The sequence below is a fragment of the Pelobates fuscus genome, chromosome 6, assembly GCF_036172605.1.
Source record: "Pelobates fuscus isolate aPelFus1 chromosome 6, aPelFus1.pri, whole genome shotgun sequence".
Lineage (NCBI taxonomy): Eukaryota > Metazoa > Chordata > Amphibia > Anura > Pelobatidae > Pelobates > Pelobates fuscus.
The window spans coordinates 212,315,843-212,339,984 of record NC_086322.1 but is presented as its reverse complement, the minus strand read 5'-3'; the positions used below and the strand labels follow the sequence as shown (position 1 = coordinate 212,339,984).

The 24,142-nt window shown below is 44.2% G+C and overlaps 1 protein-coding gene across 1 annotated transcript in view; it reads left to right on the top strand.

Moving 5' to 3' along the window:
- Positions 1 to 24,142, top strand: part of LOC134565690 (neuronal acetylcholine receptor subunit alpha-7-like) — a 284,815-nt gene that overhangs the window by 97,797 nt on the left and 162,876 nt on the right. The window contains exon 2 of the mRNA XM_063425328.1: positions 6,075 to 6,214. Within this exon, the coding sequence (XP_063281398.1) occupies positions 6,075 to 6,214 (140 nt within the window). The remainder of the gene's footprint in view (positions 1 to 6,074; positions 6,215 to 24,142) is intronic.

Sequence of the window (24,142 nt, the reverse complement as noted above, 5' to 3'; positions counted from 1 at the left end):
CAGTTGTGGCGGGTATTATGGATTATTATTTGCCCTTTTTTGCGGCTGAAGAAAGAAAATAAAAGAAGACATCTAATGGTAAGTATGAAATTTTATTTTACAAGGTGTTAGTTTATTGGTTGTCACTATTAGGGTGAGGGGGGTAGGTAGAATATTTTTATTGGGGGGAGAGACTAGGGACTCAGGGACCCATAGTCACTTTATTATTTGTGGTACCCACCCGCCCCTCATGGGTGGGGACCAGGGGGGACATTAGGTTCCCCCCTTTAATTAATTAGGGTCCCCACCCACCGCTCATGGGTGAGAAACTGGGGGGACATTAGGTCCCCCCATTATTTAATTATTTAAGGTCCCCACCCGCCGGTCATGGGTGGGAACCTGCGGGGGACATGAGGTCCCCCCCATTTATTTATTTAGGGTTCCCACCCGCCGCTCATGGGTGGGGACCAGGGTGGACATTAGGTCCACCCCTTTAATTAATTAGGGTCCCCACCCGACGCTCATGGATGGGGACCTTGGGGGGGGATATTAGGTCCCGGGTGGAGGTGCGGGGGTTGGCACTATGTCCCCCCCATTTTTATTATTTGAGTTCCCCACCCTTATTGCACTAGTGATTGGGCAGCATCCTGCCGTATGCGAATAGGGGCATGCGGGAGGATTTAACCTCCCTTTTATTAATATGTGGGTCATAGTAACCACCATAGGTTTTAATGCGGGGGGAGTAGGAATTCATATTTATTACAAGGAGGGAGCTGGTAGCGCTGCCGGCTTCCTCCTTGCTTTTTTTCCCCTGCACATGCGCAGTGTTATTTTCTCCTAGCTGTGGGGGTTCATTCCCTAATGTCCTCCCCCCTGGCCCACACCCCTTATTGGTGGGTGGGGGCCCTAAACACAATTTGGGGGGGGACCTAATGTCCTCCCCCCTGGCCCCCACCCTGAGCGGCGGGTGGGGGCCCTAAATACATGTTTAACCCCCCTCCCCACAGGTGACTAGGGGTCCCCAAACCCCCAAAAATAAACTCCTACCTACCCCCCTCACCCTAAAAATAATGAGGGGAGACCATTTAACTAAGTACCTTTAAAAATGAATATACACTTACCATAATAACCGACGCAATAAAAAAAAAAAGAAAACGAGCGCAAAATAATCCATCTTCACCCGGCCAGGGCTCCGCGCAGACTGAGCTCTGCAGGGCAGGGCAAGGCTTGTAAAGCCTTGCCCTGCCCTGCAATTAGGCTCAGAGCACTCTGATTGGTGGGTTTAAGCCATCCAATCAGAATGCTCTGACAGGTAAATGACAGGTAAGTCTCTACATTTACCTGTCACAGCTCTCTGATTGGTTGGTTTGAAATCCACCAATCAGAGTGCTCTGTGTCATTTTACACAGCGTGGGAAAGTTCTGTGGAATTTTGATTGGTGGATTAAGTAACCAATCAGAGTGCTCTGACAGGTAAATGTAGAGACTTACCTGTCAGTCTCTTCATTTACCTGTCAGAGCATTCTGATTGGATGGCTTAAACCCACCAATCAGAGTGCTCTGAGCCTAATTACAGGGCGGGGCAAGGCTTTTTAAGCCTTCCCCCGCCCTGCAGAGCTCAGTCTGCGCGGAGCCCTCGCCGGGTGAAGATGGATTTTTTTTTTGGCGCTCGTTTTATTTATTTATTTTTATTGCGTCTGTTATTATGGATTTTTATTTGGCCTTTTTTGGGGCTGAAAAAAGATTTTAGAAGAAAGAAAACATTGAATGGTAAGTGTATTTTTATTTTTAAAGTTAAATGGTCCCCCTCATTATTTTTTGGGTGAGGGGGGTAGGTAGGAGTTTATTTTTTTGGGGAGGGGGTGACTAGGGGTTTGGGGACCCCTAGTCACCAGGGGGGGAGGGGGGTTAAATTTTCATTTAGGGCCCCCACCCACCGCTCAGGGGTGGGGGCCAGGGGGAGGACATTAGGTCCCCCCTTATTCTTGCTTCGGGCCCCCACCCACCGCTCAGGGGTGGGGGCCAGGGGGAGGACAATAGGTCCCCCCATTTGTATTTAGGGCCCCCACCCGCCACTCAGGGGTGGGAGCCAGGGGGGAGGACATTAGGGGTGGGGGCCAGGGGGGAGGACAATAGGTCCCCCCCTTATTTTTGTTTAGGCCCCCACCCACCGCTCAGGGGTGGGAGCCAGGGGGAGGACATTAGGTCCCCCCTTATTCTTGTTAAGGGCCCCCACCCACCGCTCATGGGTGGGGGCCAGGCGGAGGACATTAGGTCCCCCCCATTTGTATTTAGGGCCCCCACCCATCGCTCAGGGGTGGGGGCCAGAGTGGAGGACATTAGGTGTCGTCCCCCCTTTATTCTTGTTAAGGGCCCCCACCCACCGCTCAGGGGTGGGGGCCAGGGGGAGGACATTAGGTCCCCCCCCCCAATTTTTATTTAGAGCCCCCACCGCCGCTCAGGGTTACTGGTTGTGGGGGGATAATGTATAATAAACACAGGTTAGTGGTTGTGGGGGATAATGTATAATAAACACAGGTTACTGGCTATGGGGGAGATAATGTATAATAAGCACATTACTGGCTAGGGGGGGATAATGTATAATAAACACAGGTTACTGGCTATGGGAGGATAATGTATAATAAACACAGGTTACTGGCTATGGGAGGATAATGTATAATAAACACAGGTACTGGCTATGGGAGGGATAATGTATAATAAACACAGGTTACTGGCTATGGGAGGATAATGTATAATAAGCACAGGTTACTGGCTATGGGGGGATAATGTATAATAAACACAGGTTACTGGCTATGGGGGATAATGTATAATAAACACAGGTTACTGGCTATGGGGGATAATGTATAATAAACACAGGTTACTGGCTATGGAGGATAATGTATAATAAACACACAAAATTATAATAATAATAATAATAATAATAATAATAATGCAAAAAAATAAAAATATGAATGCAGCTTCAGAATTAATCTAAATTGTATGCTGTCTAGGAGGTGGGAGGATCTGGGAGGGAGGGTCTGCTGCTGATTGGCTGGAATGTGTCTGCTGACTGTGAGGTACAGGGTCAAAGTTTACTCAATGATAACGAATATGGGGCGGACCGAACATCGCATATGTTCGCCGTCCGTGGCAAACGCGAACACGCCATGTTCGCTGGGAACTATTCGCCAGCGAACCATTCGGGACATCACTAATCTGCAGTTTTATGAAAGGGTAATTTCCATTTCATAGTAAAGCATGCTGACTGTTTTGCACTGCATTTTTTAGGTGTTTGTTTGTTAGATCTTTTGAATAGGGTGTGAGTCTGAAAAATTCCATCAATCTGATACAGTGCAGAGGTATATACAGAGCTCTTATTCTGATATGGAAATGTGGTCCTGCATCAAGCCTTTTGAGTTTAAGGAGCACAAAGTCTCAATCCATCATGTTGAATGCTTTTTGAGCATCTGTCAACAACTGAGACTGCACAGCTGCAGATATTATAAATGTTGTTCAGTGCTCTTATTGCATTATCCCTGGCTTCTCTGCTCTGACTGATCAGGGTGGACACAACCTTAAAGGAGGGAGGTGATTGTCTGGACTAGTATTTTGGAAAATAACTTCAGGTCCATGTTAAAGACTGAAATTGGTAAATAGTTAGCACATAGTGTCACATATTTTCCCTCTTTGAGGATAAGCAAAATATTCACTGATGTAAATTGCACCGGGGAAAGCTAACTGTCTATAAGAGAATCTAGAGCCCTAACCAGTTTAGTCGATAATACAGAAGAATATACTTTATAATACTTGAGAAGTAGTTCATATGTGGTCAGTGCTTTCTTAAGAACTTATGCAAGCTCTTCTTCACCAATGGTGGCATCTATAATTTCCATTGTCTCATTAGGGAATTTCATAGGCAATGAGCTTTGCAAATAGTGTAGGTTTCTTCCAGATTTGCTTCAGATTCTAAATCCTGTGACTGCAAGTGATGGAACTTACAATAAAAAAAATATGGGAAGTGAAGAAAATCTCTGTTTGGTGGATCCCATTTTGACCATCTTTTACTTTTAGAATATAAAATCCCCTTATTAAGAAGATATTCTAAATTGCCTCTGAGCACCACCTAATGAGAATATAATGTGTTGTCTATGGAAGCCTTGTAGAGTTGTTCTTATATTTCTTTACACAGTCCAGACACCGTTTCTGATAAGCTTACCCTTGATTTCCACTCTGTGTGCTTCCCATATATTCATGAGTTAGGTGCCAGGGTTTTTCATTTTCAATGAAATAGATCAGAAGTGTATGGATTACTACTTTGGTCACCTCAGCGTTATTTAACAGGACTCCAAGAATGCATTGTATTCATATGTGGAGTATGGACGAGATCGTCCACAGGCTAAGGCCCAATTACTTTTCATAATTGATAAATTAATGTGATGATTGAAAAAATAATACAGTCTAGTGTAAAAAAAAAAATAGCAACTAAAGATTTTATTGTGTGATGTAGTTCTCCTTTATAGTCAATTATCTGGTGTTTCTGCAAGAGATAATCCATTTAGAGCGGTTTGAGGTGTTGAGGTGTTGCCTTCCTGTTGTGGAGCCTTCACAGGATAGAGTGGGACATTATGTTCCACTCTGTAAAAGCGGTCAGAGATGTGAGAAGTCTGCATGTAAAAACATATTGCTTTACATTGGGGGCAGATTGGTTTTGAATAATGTGTTAGCATACAATAGACTTTAAAAATTAAAATAGAAGGAGGGGTTTTTCACAAAATTGGGCAGTATGGAGAAGTGGTAAAATGTTAGAATAGATTTTAGAGCAAATTATTAATCCAGAAAAAAAAATCACAATTTCTGTTAATTTTCAGAGAGATCTGACTGGCCCAGGGGATTTTAGAACATAAGCAGATCTTTAATGGATTTTTAAAATGCATGGATTATTTTCCTTTTTGAAATACCACAATGTTTATATGAGGTCAGTTAACTGTCAAGTTACACATAGTCACTAGTGGGAAAAAGAAGAATGTGGGGAATATTAGCTATGTAACATTCCGATTGAGCTTTTATTTAGCCATCAGAAAAAAAGTACCAGAAGGTAAATAGTCTCTAAATATATAAAACAATATCTGGCAATTTAGACACATTTGAATTTGTTTTTACCATATTGTATTTAAAAACAATCTAAAAGGATGACATCCACTTTAACGCAACTTGATATAAAACGGTTGCTGCATTAGAGGCATTTGTTGGACACATGGCTAGAAAATCTGTTATTAGCTGTGCATAAATAAGGCTGAGACTCTGATTAATTCATAAATGAGGCAGTAGGGGTTTGTCATTTAATCTGGTAGAGTTTCACTCGTAGTTGAGCTTTTTGATTTATGAAGACACAGATTGCGAGTCGACATTCACTTCTTCCAGTACATTAGATATAACCATTACAGCTGACTAAAGAACATGTAATTTTAAAAAAATCTGCAATACTTATGCCAAATATTGTCATGGTTATTCATTAAAGTGATAATTGTTGGGAATTCAAAGTGAATTCTAAATTGAAAGCCCAAATAGCTGAACTGGAGGTATACTCCAAGTCAGATATGCTAGTGTTGTCTTAAATTGAAGTTTGAAATTTACGATGAATTCACAATGATTTTGAGTTTAGTGAATAAACTTTAGTGTTTATCTTAATGGTTTTCATTCCATTCTCCATATGACTTCTTAGCAGCCGAAGGTAGGCAGGCTTGAAAAAAAAAAATGTTACGTATCAAAATCTCTCTGCAATCTCAACCTTTCTTGAACTGTCAAACTTTATCCTAAAGAGATCCTACCCCATAAAACACAGTTTTGTGTAAATGGCCAAATTGTGAATAAGGGAAAATAATGGATATGATTATTTAAGTCTTTGACAACTTATTCTAGAGTTTAGTAGTGGTATGGGTGTAGTAATAAATATGTAAATTGTTGTTAATTTTTTGTGGGAAAAAAAAATCAGATTTTTATCGGACAGTTGAACCTGCATTTTGCTGGTATAAAGTTGTTTAATTTTGTAATTCATTTTTATTAGAGTAATTCACTGTATGTATTTTCCAACTCTAGAGTCCCATCAAGGTGAATACCAAAGGAGGCTTTACAGGGATCTTCTCCGCAATTACAATCGTCTTGAACGACCTGTGGTGAATGATTCGCAACCTTTACTTGTGGAACTGCAACTTTCTCTCCTTCAAATCATTGATGTGGTGAGTAAAATAATTAATGCACTGGGTAATCTGTGATTCAGTTTAACAATATTGTTTGTTTTCCAATAAGACAAGTCTTCATGTCTAGCATAAATCCCCTCATCCATATGGAGGACCCAAGTTATATCTTTGAGTTTCTGTTTTGCGGTGGCAGCTTGAAGCCTTGTTATGCCTTTTGTTTATGTATAGAAATCAGCACTTTTATAAACTGGGGTTAAATTGGGATACTCCTCACGCATAAGGCACTTTAGCAAGCTGAAGTGATTTTGAGGTGTGAAGTAGTCTGTTAAGCAAGAAGATTGTGAAAAAGGGAAAATATAATTTCCTATTTTTATCCAAATGCACTGGGGTTTATTTTGTCAATAATTGTATAGGTTCTAGACATTTGATTTGGGAATATGTGTGAGCATATGTCATTGAATCCTATGATGACTTGGTGAGCACTGGGGCATTTCATGGCATACACACAGGCATTTCAGTTATTTCATCAAAGGATTGCATAGCAGACCACATATTCTTGTTCGATATATAACGGATAATAATCTTTATTTTGCTTTAGAGTTCTTTAGTGATTCCAAAGACCCTTTCTTATGACAGATCTAATGTTTTAGCATTTTACATGTACTGCTAGTGAGCTCTGTATTGTCACATTCAATTTTGTTTGCAGATAAATTGAATAAATCCCCTTAAATGTCAAATTAATGTACCATATTTTTCGGAACAGAAGTTGCACACATGTATTTTACCAAGGACTTGTAGAAGAAAAAATAAAACAACCAGTTGAAAGTCTTGCCCAAGTTTAGTGTATCTTATCCTGCTTTAGTGTCCTTATCCCTCCTTCAGTGACTCTTGCACCTCCGATTATTCCCCCCCCCCCCTTGTGTAACTTACATCTTTCCCCCTGCCCCCCCATTGTAGTGTGGCTTTGTAGATCATGGTAGAGAATCTTCTTTATCCTATATCCAGCCTGACAGAAGATGCAGTTGGCTGCTCCCAGCCATGCTACATGGTTTGAACTGGGTGATACTATGAATATAGGATGCAAGCAGTTTTTTAACCCAGATGTTGAGGTGGAGAACTGCATCATATATTCTGAAAAATAGGTTATTTTTGTATAAACTACGTATAAGATACCAACTCTGTTTCTGACAATATTTATGTATATATATTTTTTACAATAAAATGGACGAGAATTTTCTGAGTGATTTGAATAGTGTCTTGATAGGGATATTCTGCCTGTATTTTGCTCACATTCTAAGATAAAATAAAGGTGACATAATAGAATACTACAACATGTATTACTCCTTTGTTGCAAAATGATGCATAAAGATTAATAATTGGATTTCACTTCACTAAAAATAAAGCAAAAGAAAAACTGACTGAGAAGGTATAAAAAGAACACAAAGTGGAAACCAAATGATTATTTACTCAAAAAAAAAACTATTCAGTAGGGATGTGCATGGGCAAAAAATTCGGTTTGGAAATTTGGGAAATATATAAAATTTGTCTGCTTCGGCAATTCGGACCAATGGCATTCGGTTCGGTTCGGCACTTCAGGACTTCAGAACTTTGGCGCTTCGGAACTTCGGCGCTTCGGAACTTCGGACATTTGTAAGCATCCAAATGATTGAATAGCATGAAATTCGTACGATGTACATTCGGAACGAAATGAATCGCACATGTCTACTGGTCACATAAATGCAAGCCAAGACCCTGACAGCCTGATTTATATACTATCCCACCTCAATGACTCTGTGTGTCTTCATTGGCCAAGTGTCACAAAATCACCAATATTGTAAAGCGCTACGGAATCTGTTGGCGCTATGTAAATGGCAATAATAATAATAATAATTGGCTGTCCTCTAACAGCAATCACAAAAATTTGCTAATTTCATTGGACAGGAAATTGTGAAACCGGATTGGGCAAGCAAGCATTACATTGCACAAAAGAAATTAGCTTATTGGTCAAGATTCCTGTCATCATTCCTGTCAACATAATTTTCCCCCCCTCTGTCTTGTTTTGCCACTTTTCAGAAATCCAAATCGTTTCGGCACTTCGGAACTTCATCACTTCTGGACTTTGGCACTTTGGACATTCATAAGCATCCGAATGTCCAAATGACATGAAATTCGTCCGAATAAACATTCGGAACAAAACGAATCGCACATGTCTACTACTCAGCAACACTTTGAAAACATTCCCCCCAGTGTGTAGTAAACTAATACATTATCCTGTGCTTAAAGAAGCACTGTCAGCCCGACCTGAATGAGGAGTATTTCATAAAGATATAATTTTTTTATATACTCATATTAACTGTGCTGGAATTTCACTGAAAAGAGATATACTGAGACAAGTATGCATGACGCTTCTAAACACTGGACTGAGTTAACGCAGTCTAGAAGTGTCAATCCCCCCAGTCCTCACCAGTGATTGCAATAGGGAAATGGCTTTATATCCTCGAGACTGTGGGATCCTCCATAGACCTCAATGAATGTAATGCTGTACATTCGAGAGAAGATGGGGGCGCGCATGAGTAACAGGTTCAGGTAAGTATAACTCAACTTTGTCTGGCCACCGAACCCCCAGCAGTGATGTCACCATGAGGGGTCTTTGCAAATTATGCAAAGCCTCCAGACAGCGACAGAGTGCTGCTTTAAGTCGGCAGTTTGTCATGCAACTACATAATATAACATTGTATCAAGTTTAATTGTCTATACACTACTTGAAATTTAAGTTTAGCTTTATGGAAGTATGAAACATCATAGGAATGTTTCAGTATTCATAATGTAAGAGAAATGTCTAGCATATAATCTATATCTCAAATTGGGAATTTAGCAGAACTGTCAGATTTAAAATGTGTACATTTTATATTATTTTTTATGGCAATCAATATTTTCTACTGTTTTAAAAAAAGACATTTGGAGATTGGGGGAACCAATTTCACCCTGCTACTGGACTACAATATCTATATTTCTCTGCAAACATGAGGCTTAGAATTTAGTAAAAGTGATGTAGTGGCACGGATGGCTATATATTCTGTGAACTAACATGTGCTGAAGCTGCAATTTGCAGTAACTACAACCTCATGTTAGCAGGTGCCAATTAATTAAGCATTATCAATGTCAAAGTGATCACAATCCAAGCATACCAAAACTTTTCCACAATTCTTTACCATGTTTTTAGATTAAAAATAAGGTTAAAAGGTATCTGTCTATTCACAGGATTGTTATGCTTATTTATAACTACATTTACAAATATATATCTGTTAGGTGTGACAAAATTAAATGGAGAAATCCAAACATATTTATCCCGCAACTGAGTGCCTTCATCTTAGCTCCCTGCCAATCATTGTTATAGGCACTGCCCTTTGAACCTGGCAGCAAACATAGGAAAGCCATACACAGAAGAGGAAGAAATACACTTTGTCTTTATTTCTCCTCTTCATTTGAAATATTTGCTCTGGCTTTGCCTTGTTTGAACAAGATTATGATTTAATTTGGTAAACCATTAATATACATTTTAAGGAAATTGAACATCTCATGAAAAAAAGCATAAACACAAGTTATGGGTGATTTTCAATGTTTTATTTAATTGTGTGAATTTCATAGAATTGACAGATCTACTTTAAAGGCATACATTACAATCCAGCAGTTAATAATCCAATAAATATTGGTTTTGAGATAGTAAAACACCTTATCCCCTTCCTCTGGCTAATATGCACCCAAATTCTTTAGCTATGAGTTGGATGGAACTGATTAAGGAATTTCACAGGAATCACTAAATGTACACTGTACTAGCAGAGTTGGAGACTTGACAATGTTGCCATATCTATGTTAATTCAGAATTATGTTTCATATTTTATTTTAATAATACACTGATTTATAGACTACGTGTGCAGGGATTTTTCCGAACTCAATATGGGAATGTCCTTTGTTTGCAATAATATCTGATGTAATTTGACTCTTAAGTAGAGTTAAAAAACATATTCATGGGGGCATGGCTTGGACGCCGGACAGAATGGCGGACAGAAACAGCTCGACACCATTACCCGCCTCACCAACCCCATACTGCACAACATGGGCAAAACTAACAAGCCACAACAGGCTGCAGCGACCATCAACACCCCGAGGGGGTCTCAAGCGACAGGCATGCGTCAATACCTCATGACCAAGGCAGACCACGCTTCCCAGGCCTCCAGCGACTCTGAAGTCTCGGGCCTGAGCCGCCCGACCTCACCACGCGGCAGGCACTACGAACAGGTACAACCAACACCTGACCTACCCCATCCCAGCCGGACTGGGCATCCTTACTCAGCAATTTACCCACGAAGGCCGACCTTAAAGAGGCAAATACCGCCCTCCATAAATCTATAGCGGGGGAACTCCATGCCCTAAGGGAGGACATGCAGGGGATCCAACACAAGCTAGCACAGTTGGAGGCAGACTGTGACCATGTGACATCGGCACAAAACGCCACCGCGAGCATAATAAAGTGGCAAGAAGTGCAATTGCGCCAAATGGCCCTCCATATGGAGGACCTAGACAACAGGGGGAGGCGGCAGAATCTCAGAATTCGAGGCCTGCCAGAGGAATTAGACCAGACCACCCCAATACGTGATACCCTCACAGAAATCTTCAACTCCTTCTTACAGCGGCCGAACACAACGCCTATTGAATTCGTTAGGGCACACAGGGCCCTCAGACCCAGAGGCTCACCGGAGTCCCCTCCAAGGGACGTGGTGTGCTGCTTAATGCACTTTCAAGTGAAGGAAGACATCCTGAAAAGCGAGGTCGATAGAGGAGCTGACCATGATGGCCAATACTACCCCTACGACCTACATGAGCATATGGACGCAGTGGATCCTAGAGACAGCAAAGGAGGGATTTCAACTAAAACTCAGAACTGACATTGACGAACACCACAACACAGACAGATAGGACTCAGAACACATACTCCAGACGACAGAAGACGACTGACAGACGATCAGAACAGAACCCCCCCTTCTCCCTAACAACCCGAGTTATACCACTGCCCGAACCCACCCTACTGCACCCACCGCAACAAGGGATAACCTCACCCTGAACGAAAACACGCACAGAACGGCACGAAACCCCCAGACCTGTCGGGCATAACACCCCCAGACCTGTCGGGGATCACACCCCAACGACATACCAGACGAACGAACGTAACAATCCCAGACGGGTCCGGAAACGACACGGCTAAAGCCGCAACCACCCACTCAGCAAGAGGGAACCTCTTGCCCACAATACCATCACATCCCTAATTAAACACAGGATATACTAACAGTAACAGTGGGGAAAACACAAACTCAACAAGGGCAATACCACACGACTCGAGACAAAGGGCCCTATGAGAGGCCCGACGACAGAGGCAAGAAGAGAGGCCTATGTATCCAGGCTCACACACAGAATGAACCTCTAATACAATGTATGCACCAAAAAGATAGCGTGGGAACACCGACACACAGACGGAACTCGAACACGATAGCTGGGACATAAAGAAAGTACCAAGGTTCTTACATATACAAATGACACAGATAACGGTGCTCACTTCACAAACACCGACACCTTGTAAAATGCTATCTAACCTGGAATAAGGACGGTTACTATGCATATGGTTCACCCCGTTTATAACATGTACAATAACCTGTATTAAGTGAAGCACATAACACCAGAGAATGGGGACCTGCGAGTCCGTCCACGCTGTGGGCCTGCGAGCCCGACCTGATATTATTTGCCATAACACATTGTGGAGACCTGTAAGTCTTACTGATCCTTGATGTCTGCACGACGAATAAATAAAAATTATATTCACACAAAAAAAAAAACATATTCATCTCTAACAATACGTGCGGCTTTTATTTCAGATCCTTGAGACAGAAATAATGCTTATATTTCACTGTCAGAACAAATTGAAAGATAAGCCTTTAATGGGGCATTAGTGCCTGGGGGCGAATATTGTCTGCCACTAGAAATGTGTTTTTGTGTGTGTAGATCCATACCAATACCATCTGTTATTTAAAATACTTTTACATACCATTATTAATGGTTTGTTGGGCTTAGACCATACCAAAGTGTAAAGTGAAATTCTTGTCACAAGGGGATTACATGATACCAACTTCCTTATTTATTGCAAAATCACAGTCTGAAAATGCTGTCTATAGGGACTATTATATAGTTACCGTAACCAAATGTTGTAACAATATTATCACTTCTATTGTTATAATTACTTTATTTATGCCAACAACAATTCCTATTAGAGAAACATGAGCTACAATACTAACCACAAAATAAGTGTTACAGTTGTAGGTTTGGGGCATGACAAAATAATGCTTTGTTGCTTCTTATTGAGAAGAAGTTAAAGGGACATTCCTCTGTTAAAGTAAATATAAAAAAATAAATAAACATATGCTGTTTACAATATATGCATTTCATTGGTCATTTTTATCATTGGGGGTATATCTAAAAATAGCTTGCAAATATGTAGATCTCTTGTATGAAGTCTTTGCAACCCCTCCCCTTCTAACCCCACCCAGACTTTCTGTGGTTGTCCAATCACAGGCTTTCCAATGCAGCTCAATGAGAAGTATTTGCAATCCCTCTTCAGTATTCAAATACAAAGTTAACATAATTATGTTTTATTTTATTTTTTATGCATAAAAATAATACAGTGTCATTGGATCACATAAGATAGTGGAAGTATAATATTAACTTATTAAACTTGGTATCGGAAACAGTAGAGTGGTATTGGTCATCTTTTACAAGGTGTCATTTTTGGGTTAACTGCTTAGTATTATGGTCTTGACAGGTGTGTTAAAGATCAGGTGTATGGTGGCAATCAAGGATCTTGAATTCGGCTCACCCTTGGCACTCTACAGTTGGAGAGAGATTTATCAAGGTTTTTGGTGATGCCGTGGGTCAACCGTTTGGTGTCTTATTCTGTTGTAGGCAGCCGTGTCTGGATCGGGTGAGATGTACATTTATTATGGTATAGGGCGTGCCTATTGCCAATGACCCTAGTCTGAGTCTCCTTAGGCTGAAATGAAACCAGCATACCTCGTGGTAGCAGCAGGTCCTAACCTGTACATCTGTGTGTTTTATTCGCCTGTGAGTGCATGATATGTAAATAAAGAGGTCCTCTAAGAGAGATAGGACCGGAATGATGGAGTGAGGGAAAAGAGAGATATAGTAAGAAGAGGTACTGAAGGGTAAGATAGTGGGTTGAGCACAGGGGGCACCAGGCAGGGGCAGGATACAGATGGGGGGAAGAAAGTGGGAGGCAGGAGGAGAGGGGGGGTGGAGTGCGGAGCAAGAGCGCCCAATCCTGCATGGACACGCATATAGAGGAGGCAGCACTCGCCTCCCAAATCTCCTGCTACTCCACACCCTCCAGCACCTCCCCTAGGTCCCTCTCCCAATGATCGGTGTATGATAATGGTTTCCGAACATAATTGTGCATATAATGATGTAATGAGGCCTTTTGGAGATTGTTCCTTAATACATATGTTTTCGAAGAAGGTTAGGGTAGTGTGTGCAGCTGTTTTTATATGTGGTTGTCTAGGGAAGTCTGCGATTTGAAGGTACCTGAAGAAGTCAGCCAGGGTGAGTGGATGCCCCTGCCGGAGGGTGTCAAAGGGGATCATGGAGCTGTCTACGTACAGTTGGCAAATTCTCTGCAGTCCAGTCAGTTCAATGTGTTTAAAGTCACATGCCGTCAGACCCGGGGCAAACGCCTTGTTCCTCAGGAAGGGCATATGTCCCATATGTGTATGGAATTAGTGATGGCCGGACTTTTGGTACCCAGATAATGTATTGTGGGAGGTCAGCCCCCATAAGGAGAGACTCTAGTTCTACCCATTTCCTCATCTCAATTGGGGAATGTCACATGGCTATTTGAGCTAGTTGGACCGTCAGGTAATAAAGGTATAAGTTTCGGGCGGTATTGTATGTGTCTCGACACTCGGTGCCGTTTATTTTGCCATACAAAAGTGCCAATGGCTTTTTGGAGGTGAGCCAGGTCAGTTTTTGTTACCGGTAGTGGTAGGGCTTGAAAAAGGAAGAGGATCCTTGAGAAGACATTCATTTTAACTGAATGAATCCGGCCCATCCAAGAGATGGGTTTGTCCATCCAGTTCTCCATGTCTCTAATAAGAGCTCTAATCATAGAGGGTAGTTGTAGTCATGCATTTTAGATGTGTCTGCTGTCAATTGAATGCCCAGATATGTTATGGAGTGCTTTGCAATGTGAATGCCGTGGTTTCTATGTATGTGAGCTGTGTCGTCCGCTGAGACTCCTATCGGGAGGGCGCTGGATTTGGACATATTGATCTTGTATCCTGATAATGGGCCAAAGTACGAAAGGATTTCCTGCACTGCTCTCATAGAGGTGTCCGGGATTGTTAGGGACAGCAGAACATTATCGGCGTAAGCTGAGACTAAGAACTCCCGGCCCCTAATGTGTACACCCTGAAAATCGGTCTGTGTACAGAGTGCCTGCAATAAAGGTTCCAAGGCCAGAACAAAGAGGAGAGGGGGCAGCCCTGCCTTGTACCATTGGAGAGAGAGAAGGAGCGTGAAGGAGCACCCGGGAGACATACCTGCACTGACACATTGTGATATAAAGCCTGTACTGTGTTAAGAAAGGAATTGGGAACCTAATCCTAGGTGGGCGAGGAGGGCGAACAGATACTGCCACTTAACCCTATCAAAAGCTTTTTCAGCATCTAGGGAAACTATGAGGGTGGGGATGAGTTTTGTGTGTTGCCGCCATATGATGTCATAGTTTCTGCACGTGTTCTCAAATAATTGTCTGCCGGGAATAAATCCTACTTGATCGGCATCTATCAATGTGACGAGGAAAGGGTTGAGTCGCTCCGCCAAAGGTTTGGCGAGTATTTTTGCGTCATGATTGATAAGTGAAAAGGGTCTATAATTCTTGGGGTATTGCAGGTCCTTCCTGGGTTTTGGGACCAGCACTATGTTGGCCAAAGTCAGGTCACTGTCCGGCAGTCCACCCTTTCAGAATTTATTGAACAGAGTCACCAATCGTGGAGTCAATTCCCCTCAAAAGGTTTTGTAATAAGAGCCGTCAAATCCATCTGGGCCTGGGGCTTTATTACCACTAAGGTTTGAGATTGCTCTGTCCACTTCATCCATTGTTATGTCTGAGTCAAGGGTGGCAATTGCCTCCGGGGGCAGCCCGGGTAGACCCAGATGCCCCAGGAAGGAGGCAGTCAAGGCGGCCTCTTCTCTCTGTTGGATCGCGGTTGCTGGAGAGTGATTATATCGGGACTTGTAAAAGTCCCTAAAAAATGTAAAGGCTATGTAAGTAGGGGTTGTCTTGATGGAACCGTCTGGGTGTCTCAGTGAGGTGATGTGGTGTCATGTTTGTCTCGGTCTCAATGTGCGGGCTAAAAAAGTGTCCATTCGGTTAGCCTTCTCATAGAAGGTCCGTTTGGACCACAGGAGGCTGCAAAGAGTAGCTCCTTTACTGACCGTCTCGTCCTCTCTAGCTGTGCTGTGCAAGTATGGTTTCTGTGGGGGCCGAGTCTTTGTTCTAAGGACCAGAGGGTGTCCATAAGTTCTCTCAAATGTTGCATTTTAACCTTTTTATGAGTGGCCAATTTAATAAGGGCGCCTCGAATGACAGCCTTGTGTGCGGCCCAAAGAGTTCCCCCTGTCAGGTCGGGGTAGACGTTCATGGTGAAGTAGGAGGTTATGTCCTCTTTGATTGCGGCGACCACTGAGGGTCTTTAAGGAGGGAGGCATTTAGTCTCCACGTCCATGGGGTCGCGATACCCAGATTGCCTATGCTTAGGTTTATGTCAGAGTGGTCTGACCAGGTGATATAGCCTATACAAGAATGTGTGGCTTTGATTACTGCAGTGCTATTAACCAGGAAAAGGTCTATCCGTGAGTATGTGTGATGGGGGGGCGGAGAAGAAGGTGTAGTCAGTATCACCTGGGTGTTGTGCCCTCCAAATGTCTATAAGTCCCGTCGATTTCAGGAAGTGATAAAAGGCCTTGTCCTGTGCACCCCTGCCATGGGACCGGAGTTGTCCCTCCCTAGCGCTTCTGTCCACTGCTGGGCATGGAACTGCTTTAAAGTCACCCCCCCAGTATCTGCAAGCCGTGTGGTAGTTTGTGTATCTTTTCCTCCAAGTCCTTCCAGAAGTTAACCTCTGGAGTGTTTGGTGCATAGATATTGATGAGGTGTCAGAAAGAGGTGTCAGAAAGAATGTGTATGGTGTCAGAAAGAATGTATGGTGTATTGTGTCAGAAAGAACGATGTATCTGCCATTGGGGTCACTGTTGGTAGCCTAGACCTGAAATGGTCATTTATGGCAGAGTAGGATAGCCACTTCCTTAAGCTTATTGTGGGCCCTGGCCTCAATGACGGTGTTATAGGTGTGATCCCTGAGGGTGAGGGCCATGCGTTTAGGTAAGTGCGACTCTTGTATGAGAGCGATGTCAGGATGCATTCGTTTCAGTTTCCGAAACATAAGGCCTCTCTTTCTAGGGGAGTTAAGACCCTTGACATTAAGGGAAGTTAGGTTAAGTGTCATTGTCCTGCCGTCCCTACATTGCTAATGTCCCCCGACCCGGAGTCGAAGTAATGAAAAGAAAAAAAAAGGAAAGATAGAGGGGAAAAGAAGGAAGAAGAAAAGGAAGATAAAGAGAGAGACAAGGTAAGGACAGGGACATATGTATCTTACCATTCGCCAGATTGCAGATTAGAAAAAAATGTCTAAGCTTAATACGGAACCCCGGATGGGGAGGAGGGGGTGGGCACACCAAACACCTAAAAAGTCAGGATTACACATATGCCCATGGGGGCTATGGGTATGCATGGCCTACCCAATGTTAGGTGCTACCTGTATAGTCTAAAGCAGTGTGAGGGACAAATGAGACAATTATACAATGAGACAATTTTTTTTTTTTTAAAGTACACTACTGTTACACCAGATATGAGTTGCACTGGTGTGACACTGTGGCCTGGCAGGCCCTGAAACGCACACTCGTGAAGGAAACTGACTGCTATTATATTAGAGTCCAAAAAGTTTTTTTTTTTTTTAAATGCAAGCTATTGGGACACCAGATATGAGTGAGTGGTGGCACTGGGCAGGCCCTGAAACGCACACTCGTGAAGGAAACTGACTGCTATTATATTACAGGCCAAAAAGTTAAGTTTTTTTAAAATGCAAGCTATTGGGACACCAGATATGAGTGAGTGGTGGCACTGGGCAGGCCCTGAAACGCACACTCGTGAAGGAAACTGACTGCTATTATATTACAGTCCAAAAAGTAGTTTTTTTGTTTAATGCAAGCTATTGTGACACCAGATATGAGTGGTGGCACTGGGCAAGTGGGCACAGTATACGCTGTGAGCCTGACACACACGCTGGCAGACAACTAACTGCTATTCAACCTATTACAGTCAAATTTTTTTAAATTTTTTTAAAATGTACACTACTGTTACACCAGATATGAGTTGCACTGGTGTGACACTGTGCCCTGGCAGGCCCTGAAACGCACACTAGTGAAGGAAACTGACTGCTATTATATTACAGTCCAAAAAGTTTTTTTTTTGTTAAAGGCAAGCTATTGTGACACCAGATATGAGTGGTGGCACTGGGTGAGTGGGCACAGTATACGCTGTGAGCCTGACACACACGCTGGCAGACAACTACCGTATATACTCGAGTATAAGCCGACCCGAATATAAGCCGAGGCCCCTAATTTTACCCCAAAAAACTGGGAAAACTTATTGACTCGAGTATAAGACTAGGGTGGGAAATGCAGCAGCTACTGGTAAATTTCTAAATAAAATTCGATCCTAAAAAAATTATATTAATTGAATATTTATTTACAGTGTGTGTATATAATGAATGCAGTGTGTGTATGAGAATGCAGTGTGTGTGTATGAGAATGCAGTGTGTGTGTATGAGAATGCAGTGTGTGTGTATGAATGCAGTGTGTGTGTATGAGTGCAGTGTGTGTGTATATGAGTGCAGTGTATGAGTGCAGTGTGTGTGTGTATGAGTGCAGTGTGTGTGTATATGAGTGCAGTGTGTGTGTATATGAGTGCAGTGTGTGTGTGTATGAGTGCAGTGTGTGTATGAGTGCAGTGTGTGTGTATGAGTGCAGTGTGTATGAATGCAGTGTGTGTATGAATGCAGTGTGTGTGTGTGTGTGATGCAGAGTGTGATGCAGAGCCTTGGTGGGGGGTTATTTTTTAATTATTATTTTAATATTGTTTTTTGTTTCATTAATATTTTTTTTATTATTATTATTATTTTTTATTATTATTTTATTATTAATATTATTTAGATATATTCATTTTTTCGTCCCCCCTCCCTGCTTCCTAGCTGGCCAGGGAGGCGGGCTCTCACTCCCTGGTGGTCCAGTAGCATTGGTAGTTCAGTGGGGGAAGCGGGGGGCTGGCAGGGAGCACTTACCTCTCCTGCAGCTCCTGTCAGCTCCCTGCTCCTCCACGCCAGTGAGTGAGTGGTGGCACTGGGCAGGCCCTGAAACGCACACTAGTGAAGGAAACTGACTGCCATTATATTACAGTCAAAAAAGTTTAGTTTTTTTTTTTTAAATGCAAGCTATTGTGACACCAGTGAGTGAGTGGTGGCACTGGGCAAATGGGCACAGTATATGCTGTAAGCCTGACACACAGGCTGGCAGGCAGGAAACTGCAATTACATTACACAGAAAAAAAAAAGAAGCAGACTGATGTTCTAGCCCTTAAACTTTTTGGGGTGCTGTCCTTACAGCAGAGATCAGATGAGTCTCTCAGGACTGTAGTGGACACTGAATACACTAGCCTAGCTATCAATTTCCCTATCAAATCAGCAGCAGCTACACTGTCCCTACTCTCACTAAGAATGCAGCTTCACAATGAATGTAAAATGGATGCTGTCCAGGAGGTGGGAGGGTCTGGGAGGGAGGGTCTGCTGCTGATTGGCTGGAATATGTCTGCTGACTGTGAGGTACAGGGTCAAAGTTTACTCAATGATGACGAATAGGGGGCGGACCGAACAGCGCATGTGTTCGCCATCTGTGGCGAACGCGAACAAGCGATGTTCGCCAGGAACTATTCGCCAGCGAACAGTTCGGGACATCACTAACTAAGAACGTTGAATAGGTTGGTGGTAGTGGTCACTGGCAGGGCCAGACTGGGAGAATAATTCGGCCCGGGCATTTTTCAATCACAGCAGCCCCATAAGAGAAAGGGGCGGGGCCAGAGAGAGTGTGTTTTGTCATCACTAATGAAAAGCACGCCCCCTCTCAAAGTGAGCATGTTAGTTCAATGCGCATAGCCCTGCTGAAGAGCTCTAGCATGGGAAAAAGGCCCAGAGACAAGTTAAAAGCAAACACAGCGCAAGCATGTTATTAAATTTGCTTGCGCTGTGTTTTCTTTTAACTTGTCTCTGGTGTCTCCATAAGTGGGATACCAGAGGACAAAAGGCCCAGAAAAGCGTATGGTGCATGTGTTTGGAGCCTGCTTGTTGGATTGTGTGTGTGTTGAGTAAGCTGATTGTGGTGTGGTATTGTGTAAAAAGGGCAATTTAATTCGTGTTTGTGGTGTAATATGTGTGGCTAGGGGCTGTAGCAAGTGTTTATAGGGGGCATAGTGTGTATAGGGGATGTAGTGAGTGTGTGCATACGGGCTGTAGTGTGTGTAGGGGTTGTAGAGAATGTGTGTTTAGAGAATGTAGTATGTGTTTGCTTACAATGAATGTAGTGTGTGCATAGGGGATCCAGAGTTTGTATGTCAGGAATGTAGTGTGTGTAGGTGGTGCAGTGTGTGTAGGGGATTTTGTGTGTAAAGGATCCAGAGTGTGTATAGGAGATTGTGTGTGTGTGTGTGTGTGTGTGTGTGTGTGTGTGTGTGTGTGTAGAGGATTCAGACTGTATATAGGGTAAGAGATCTAGCGTGTATCTGGAGTGTAATGTGTGTAGTGGTGCTGTTGTATATAATATTGTAAAGCGCTACAGAATCTGTTGGCGGTTCTGAGGGCTCATATACCCTGTTTACCGGCTTTAAGTTCCTGGAGCATATGCCTGGTACATCCAGTGCAAGCTTGGTGCTGGTCCTGAGCCTCACAAATCCTGGTATCATGCAGTAGCCTCTGTTAAGACACCTTTTGTCTTAATAAGTAAGTCACTGTTTAGTCTACCTTCCCCTCTCACCGTATCAAGTCCTTGTTCGTATACTGTATAATCCACGAACCATAACCAGGGGAAGTAGTAATCTCTCGAGTAACGATATCCACCAACGGCATAAGTTCCCAATAATAGTCCTTGAGCGTAAATAAGAATCCCCCCAATAACGAGACTGAAGCTCCGTGTTGAGGGTCAAAACAAGATCTGAGGACTGGAACATCCAGCCTGCTTTTTATTAGGAAAAGGCACACACAGGGCACTCCCAGGGGGAGGATGAAAATAACCAATTATACACAGGGTAACACCCCCACCTCTCCTCCCCTCAGATAATCACATAACACAATTAAACTGTACAATAATTCACCCCAGTTATGGATGTACCCCAAAACCAGGGGGTACACCCTTGAGTCCAGCACCGCTTGAAAGGTCTTGGTTAGGGGAACACTCTGTCCAAATCTTAGCCCATTCGGTTAAGGGGTTCGGGAGTTATGGACGATTGAAGTTTTGACCGACTGCACGGATCTTCTAGCCGAAAAGAGTTCCACAAGTTTCGGCCCTGCAGTCGGTCTCCGTTCGCCGGTTAAAATCACACGAAATCCTTGTCATCCACAACTGTCTCCGAGTTCGCTGGATTCCCCATAGCTGATTACCAGTAACTACCGAATGGCTCGTCGTTCGGTTGCTCCAACACGAACTTCTGGGTGTATGGAGGTCTCAGCGGTGTTCGCCTGTTTGGGTATCCGTTTTTAGTTCCACGCGTTCACAGGCAAACACCGCTGTTCGTACACAAGATGGCCGCGAACACGTGCAACAGTCCCAAAATGGCGGCCACCCATATGTTAGACAGGGAGTTCGTGCGAAACGAGGCGAACGGCTGGAAAACAGGCTGGAACGGTAAAACATACTTTATAACATCCCAAATCAGTCCTTTAGACGGATGGCCTAAAATAGCCGAATCCACAAAAGTACTAGACAGACGGATGGTTCCGTCACACGGCTCCCCCCTTGTGGAACACTCCGGCAGACCCGGCTTGACCCTGTGGCGGGTCAACTTGGGGATGTCCGGACTTACGAGGTGGTGGATATGTCGGTCTGTCGTGATAAGCCATCCGCATTTCCGTTCAGCTTACCGGGTCTGTAGCTAATAGTAAAATTGTACGGTTGTAATGCCAAGCTCCATCTCAGCAGTCTCCCATTGTCGCCTGAGACCCGGTTAAGCCAAACGAGGGGGTTATGGTCTGTTACAAGGGAAAATTCTTGCCCATACAAGTAGGGACTTAACTTTTTCAATGCCCAGACTAGGGCTAAACATTCTTTTTCAACTGCCGCATAACTCACTTCTCGGGGTAGTAATTTTCGGCTGAGGTATGCGACAGGATGCTCTCCTCCATCTTCCCCAACTTGGCTTAACACAGCCCCCAGTCCATACATGGAAGCATCTGTGTGAACGAGAAAGCGTTTGTTAGGGACTGGGGCAGCCAAGATAGGGGCATTCACGAGAGCTTGCTTCAGTGCCTGGAACGCAGCTTCACAAGCCGGGGACCACAGGACCTGCTTAGGCAAATTCTTTTTCGTCAGATCTGTCAGGGGCTTAGCAATAGAGCTGTAGTCAGGAACGAAACGTCGGTAGTACCCCGCTGTCCCTAAGAAGGCCAATACCTGGGTCTTAGTAGTGGGTGTGGGCCAGTTAGCCACCGCTTCTACTTTGGCGGGCTCTGGTCTCTGGTTCCCACATCCCACTCGGTGACCCAGGTACTGTACCTCTGCCATACCTACATGGCACTTTTCTGGCTTCAATGTCAGGCCAGCGGCCCGGATCTTATCCAGCACTACCCCAATGTGTACCAGGTGTTCCTCCCAGGACCCACTATAGATCGCTATGTCGTCCAAGTATGCACAGGCAAATTCTTGGAAGCCATCCAGGAGTCTATCCACCATCCGTTGGAAAGTAGCCGGGGCATTCTTCATCCCAAAAGGCATGACCCTAAATTGGTACAGGCCGAATGGGGTGACGAAGGCCGACTTGGGGATAGCATCCTCGGCCAGGGGAATCTGCCAGTAGCCCTTACATAGGTCTATGGTGGTCAGATAACGTCCCCTGGCAATACGATCCAATAATTCGTCTACCCGGGGCATCGGGTAGGCGTCCGTGGTAGTCCGCTCGTTGAGTCGCCTGTAGTCCACACAGAACCGGGTGGTCCCATCTTTCTTCGGTACTAAGACTACAGGCGAAGCCCAAGGGCTTTCAGAGGGTTCGATGACCCCAAGCTGGGTCATCTCTTGTATCTCCTTCCGCATTCCATCTCGGACTGCTTCAGGGATACGGTAGGGCGGTTGTCGTAAGGGGGTCTGTCCGGGGGTCTCTACCTTGTGTATAGCGAGGTGGGTGTAACCTGGCTCCTGGGAGAAAGTTGCTTGCTTCTCCCATAACAAATGTTTCGCTTGGATCTTTTCTGTGGGGTTTAACCTGTCTCCTAACTGTACGAGGGAGGTGAGGTCAGTCTGGGGGTCCCTTTCTAATAGATCAGGGAGAGACAAATTCTCCGGGTCATCTGCAGCTGGGGCACATACAGCTGCAATGTTCTCAGGTCGTTCTTGATACTCTTTCAGCATGTTCACATGAAAGGATCTCTGGACCCTTTCGTCGGAACAGCTGGCTATCAAATAGGTAGTATCGCAGATCTGCGCCACTATCCTGTACGGGCCTTGCCAAGAGGCTTGCATTTTGTTGGCCTTCACAGGTTTGAGCACTAATACTTTTTGCCCCACCTGGAAGGCTCGCTGTCGGGCACCCTGATCGTACCACCTCTTCTGTTTCCCCTGGGCCGCCTGGAGATTCTCCCTTACCATCAGGGACAGTTTCTCCATGCGGTCCCAAAGTTCCAGAACATATGGTACTATGGGGGTCCCTTCTTGCTCGGTCTCCCCTTCCCAGTGTCCCCGGATGAGATCTAGGGGTCCGCGGACCCGTCTCCCATACAGTAACTCAAAAGGGGAGAACCCAGTAGATTCCTGGGGCACCTCCCGGTATGAAAACAGAAGGTGCGGCAAGAATCTCTCCCAGTCCCTGCAAGTGTCCGTAAAGGTCCTCAGCATCTGCTTGAGGGTACCGTTAAAACGCTCGCAGAGACCGTTAGTCTGTGGATGGTAAGGCGAGCTAAGCAAGGGTTTAATGCCACATACTTTCCACAGCTGCTGGGTGAGCACCGCAGTAAATTGGGTTCCCTGGTCGGAGAGGATCTCTTTAGGGAACCCAACCCGGGTAAAAATCCTCACCAGGGCATCAGCAACTGTCTCTGCCTCTATGTTCGACAGCGCTACTGCCTCTGGATAGCGAGTGGCATAGTCCACTACAGTAAGAATATACTTCTTGCCTGATGGACTAGCCCTGGCCAGTGGACCCACAATGTCAACAGCTATGCGGGAAAAGGGCTCCCCTATAATAGGCATCGCTGATAGTTTAGCCTTAGGGTGGTCCCCCCGTTTCCCTACCCGTTGACATGTGTCACAAGTACTGCAATATATCCGTACAGCCTGGTTGAAGTTGGGCCAAAAGAAATTCTGGGAGATCCTATAGGCTGTGCGACGTGACCCTAGATGTCCTGCTAAAGGGACATCGTGCCCTATCCGCAGAAGCTCCTGCCGGTATTTCGCAGGTACCACCAGCTGGTGGTTCTGCGGAGGGGCTATCTTTTTCTGGGAAGGTTTCGGGATTCTGTATAGCCTGTCCCCCAC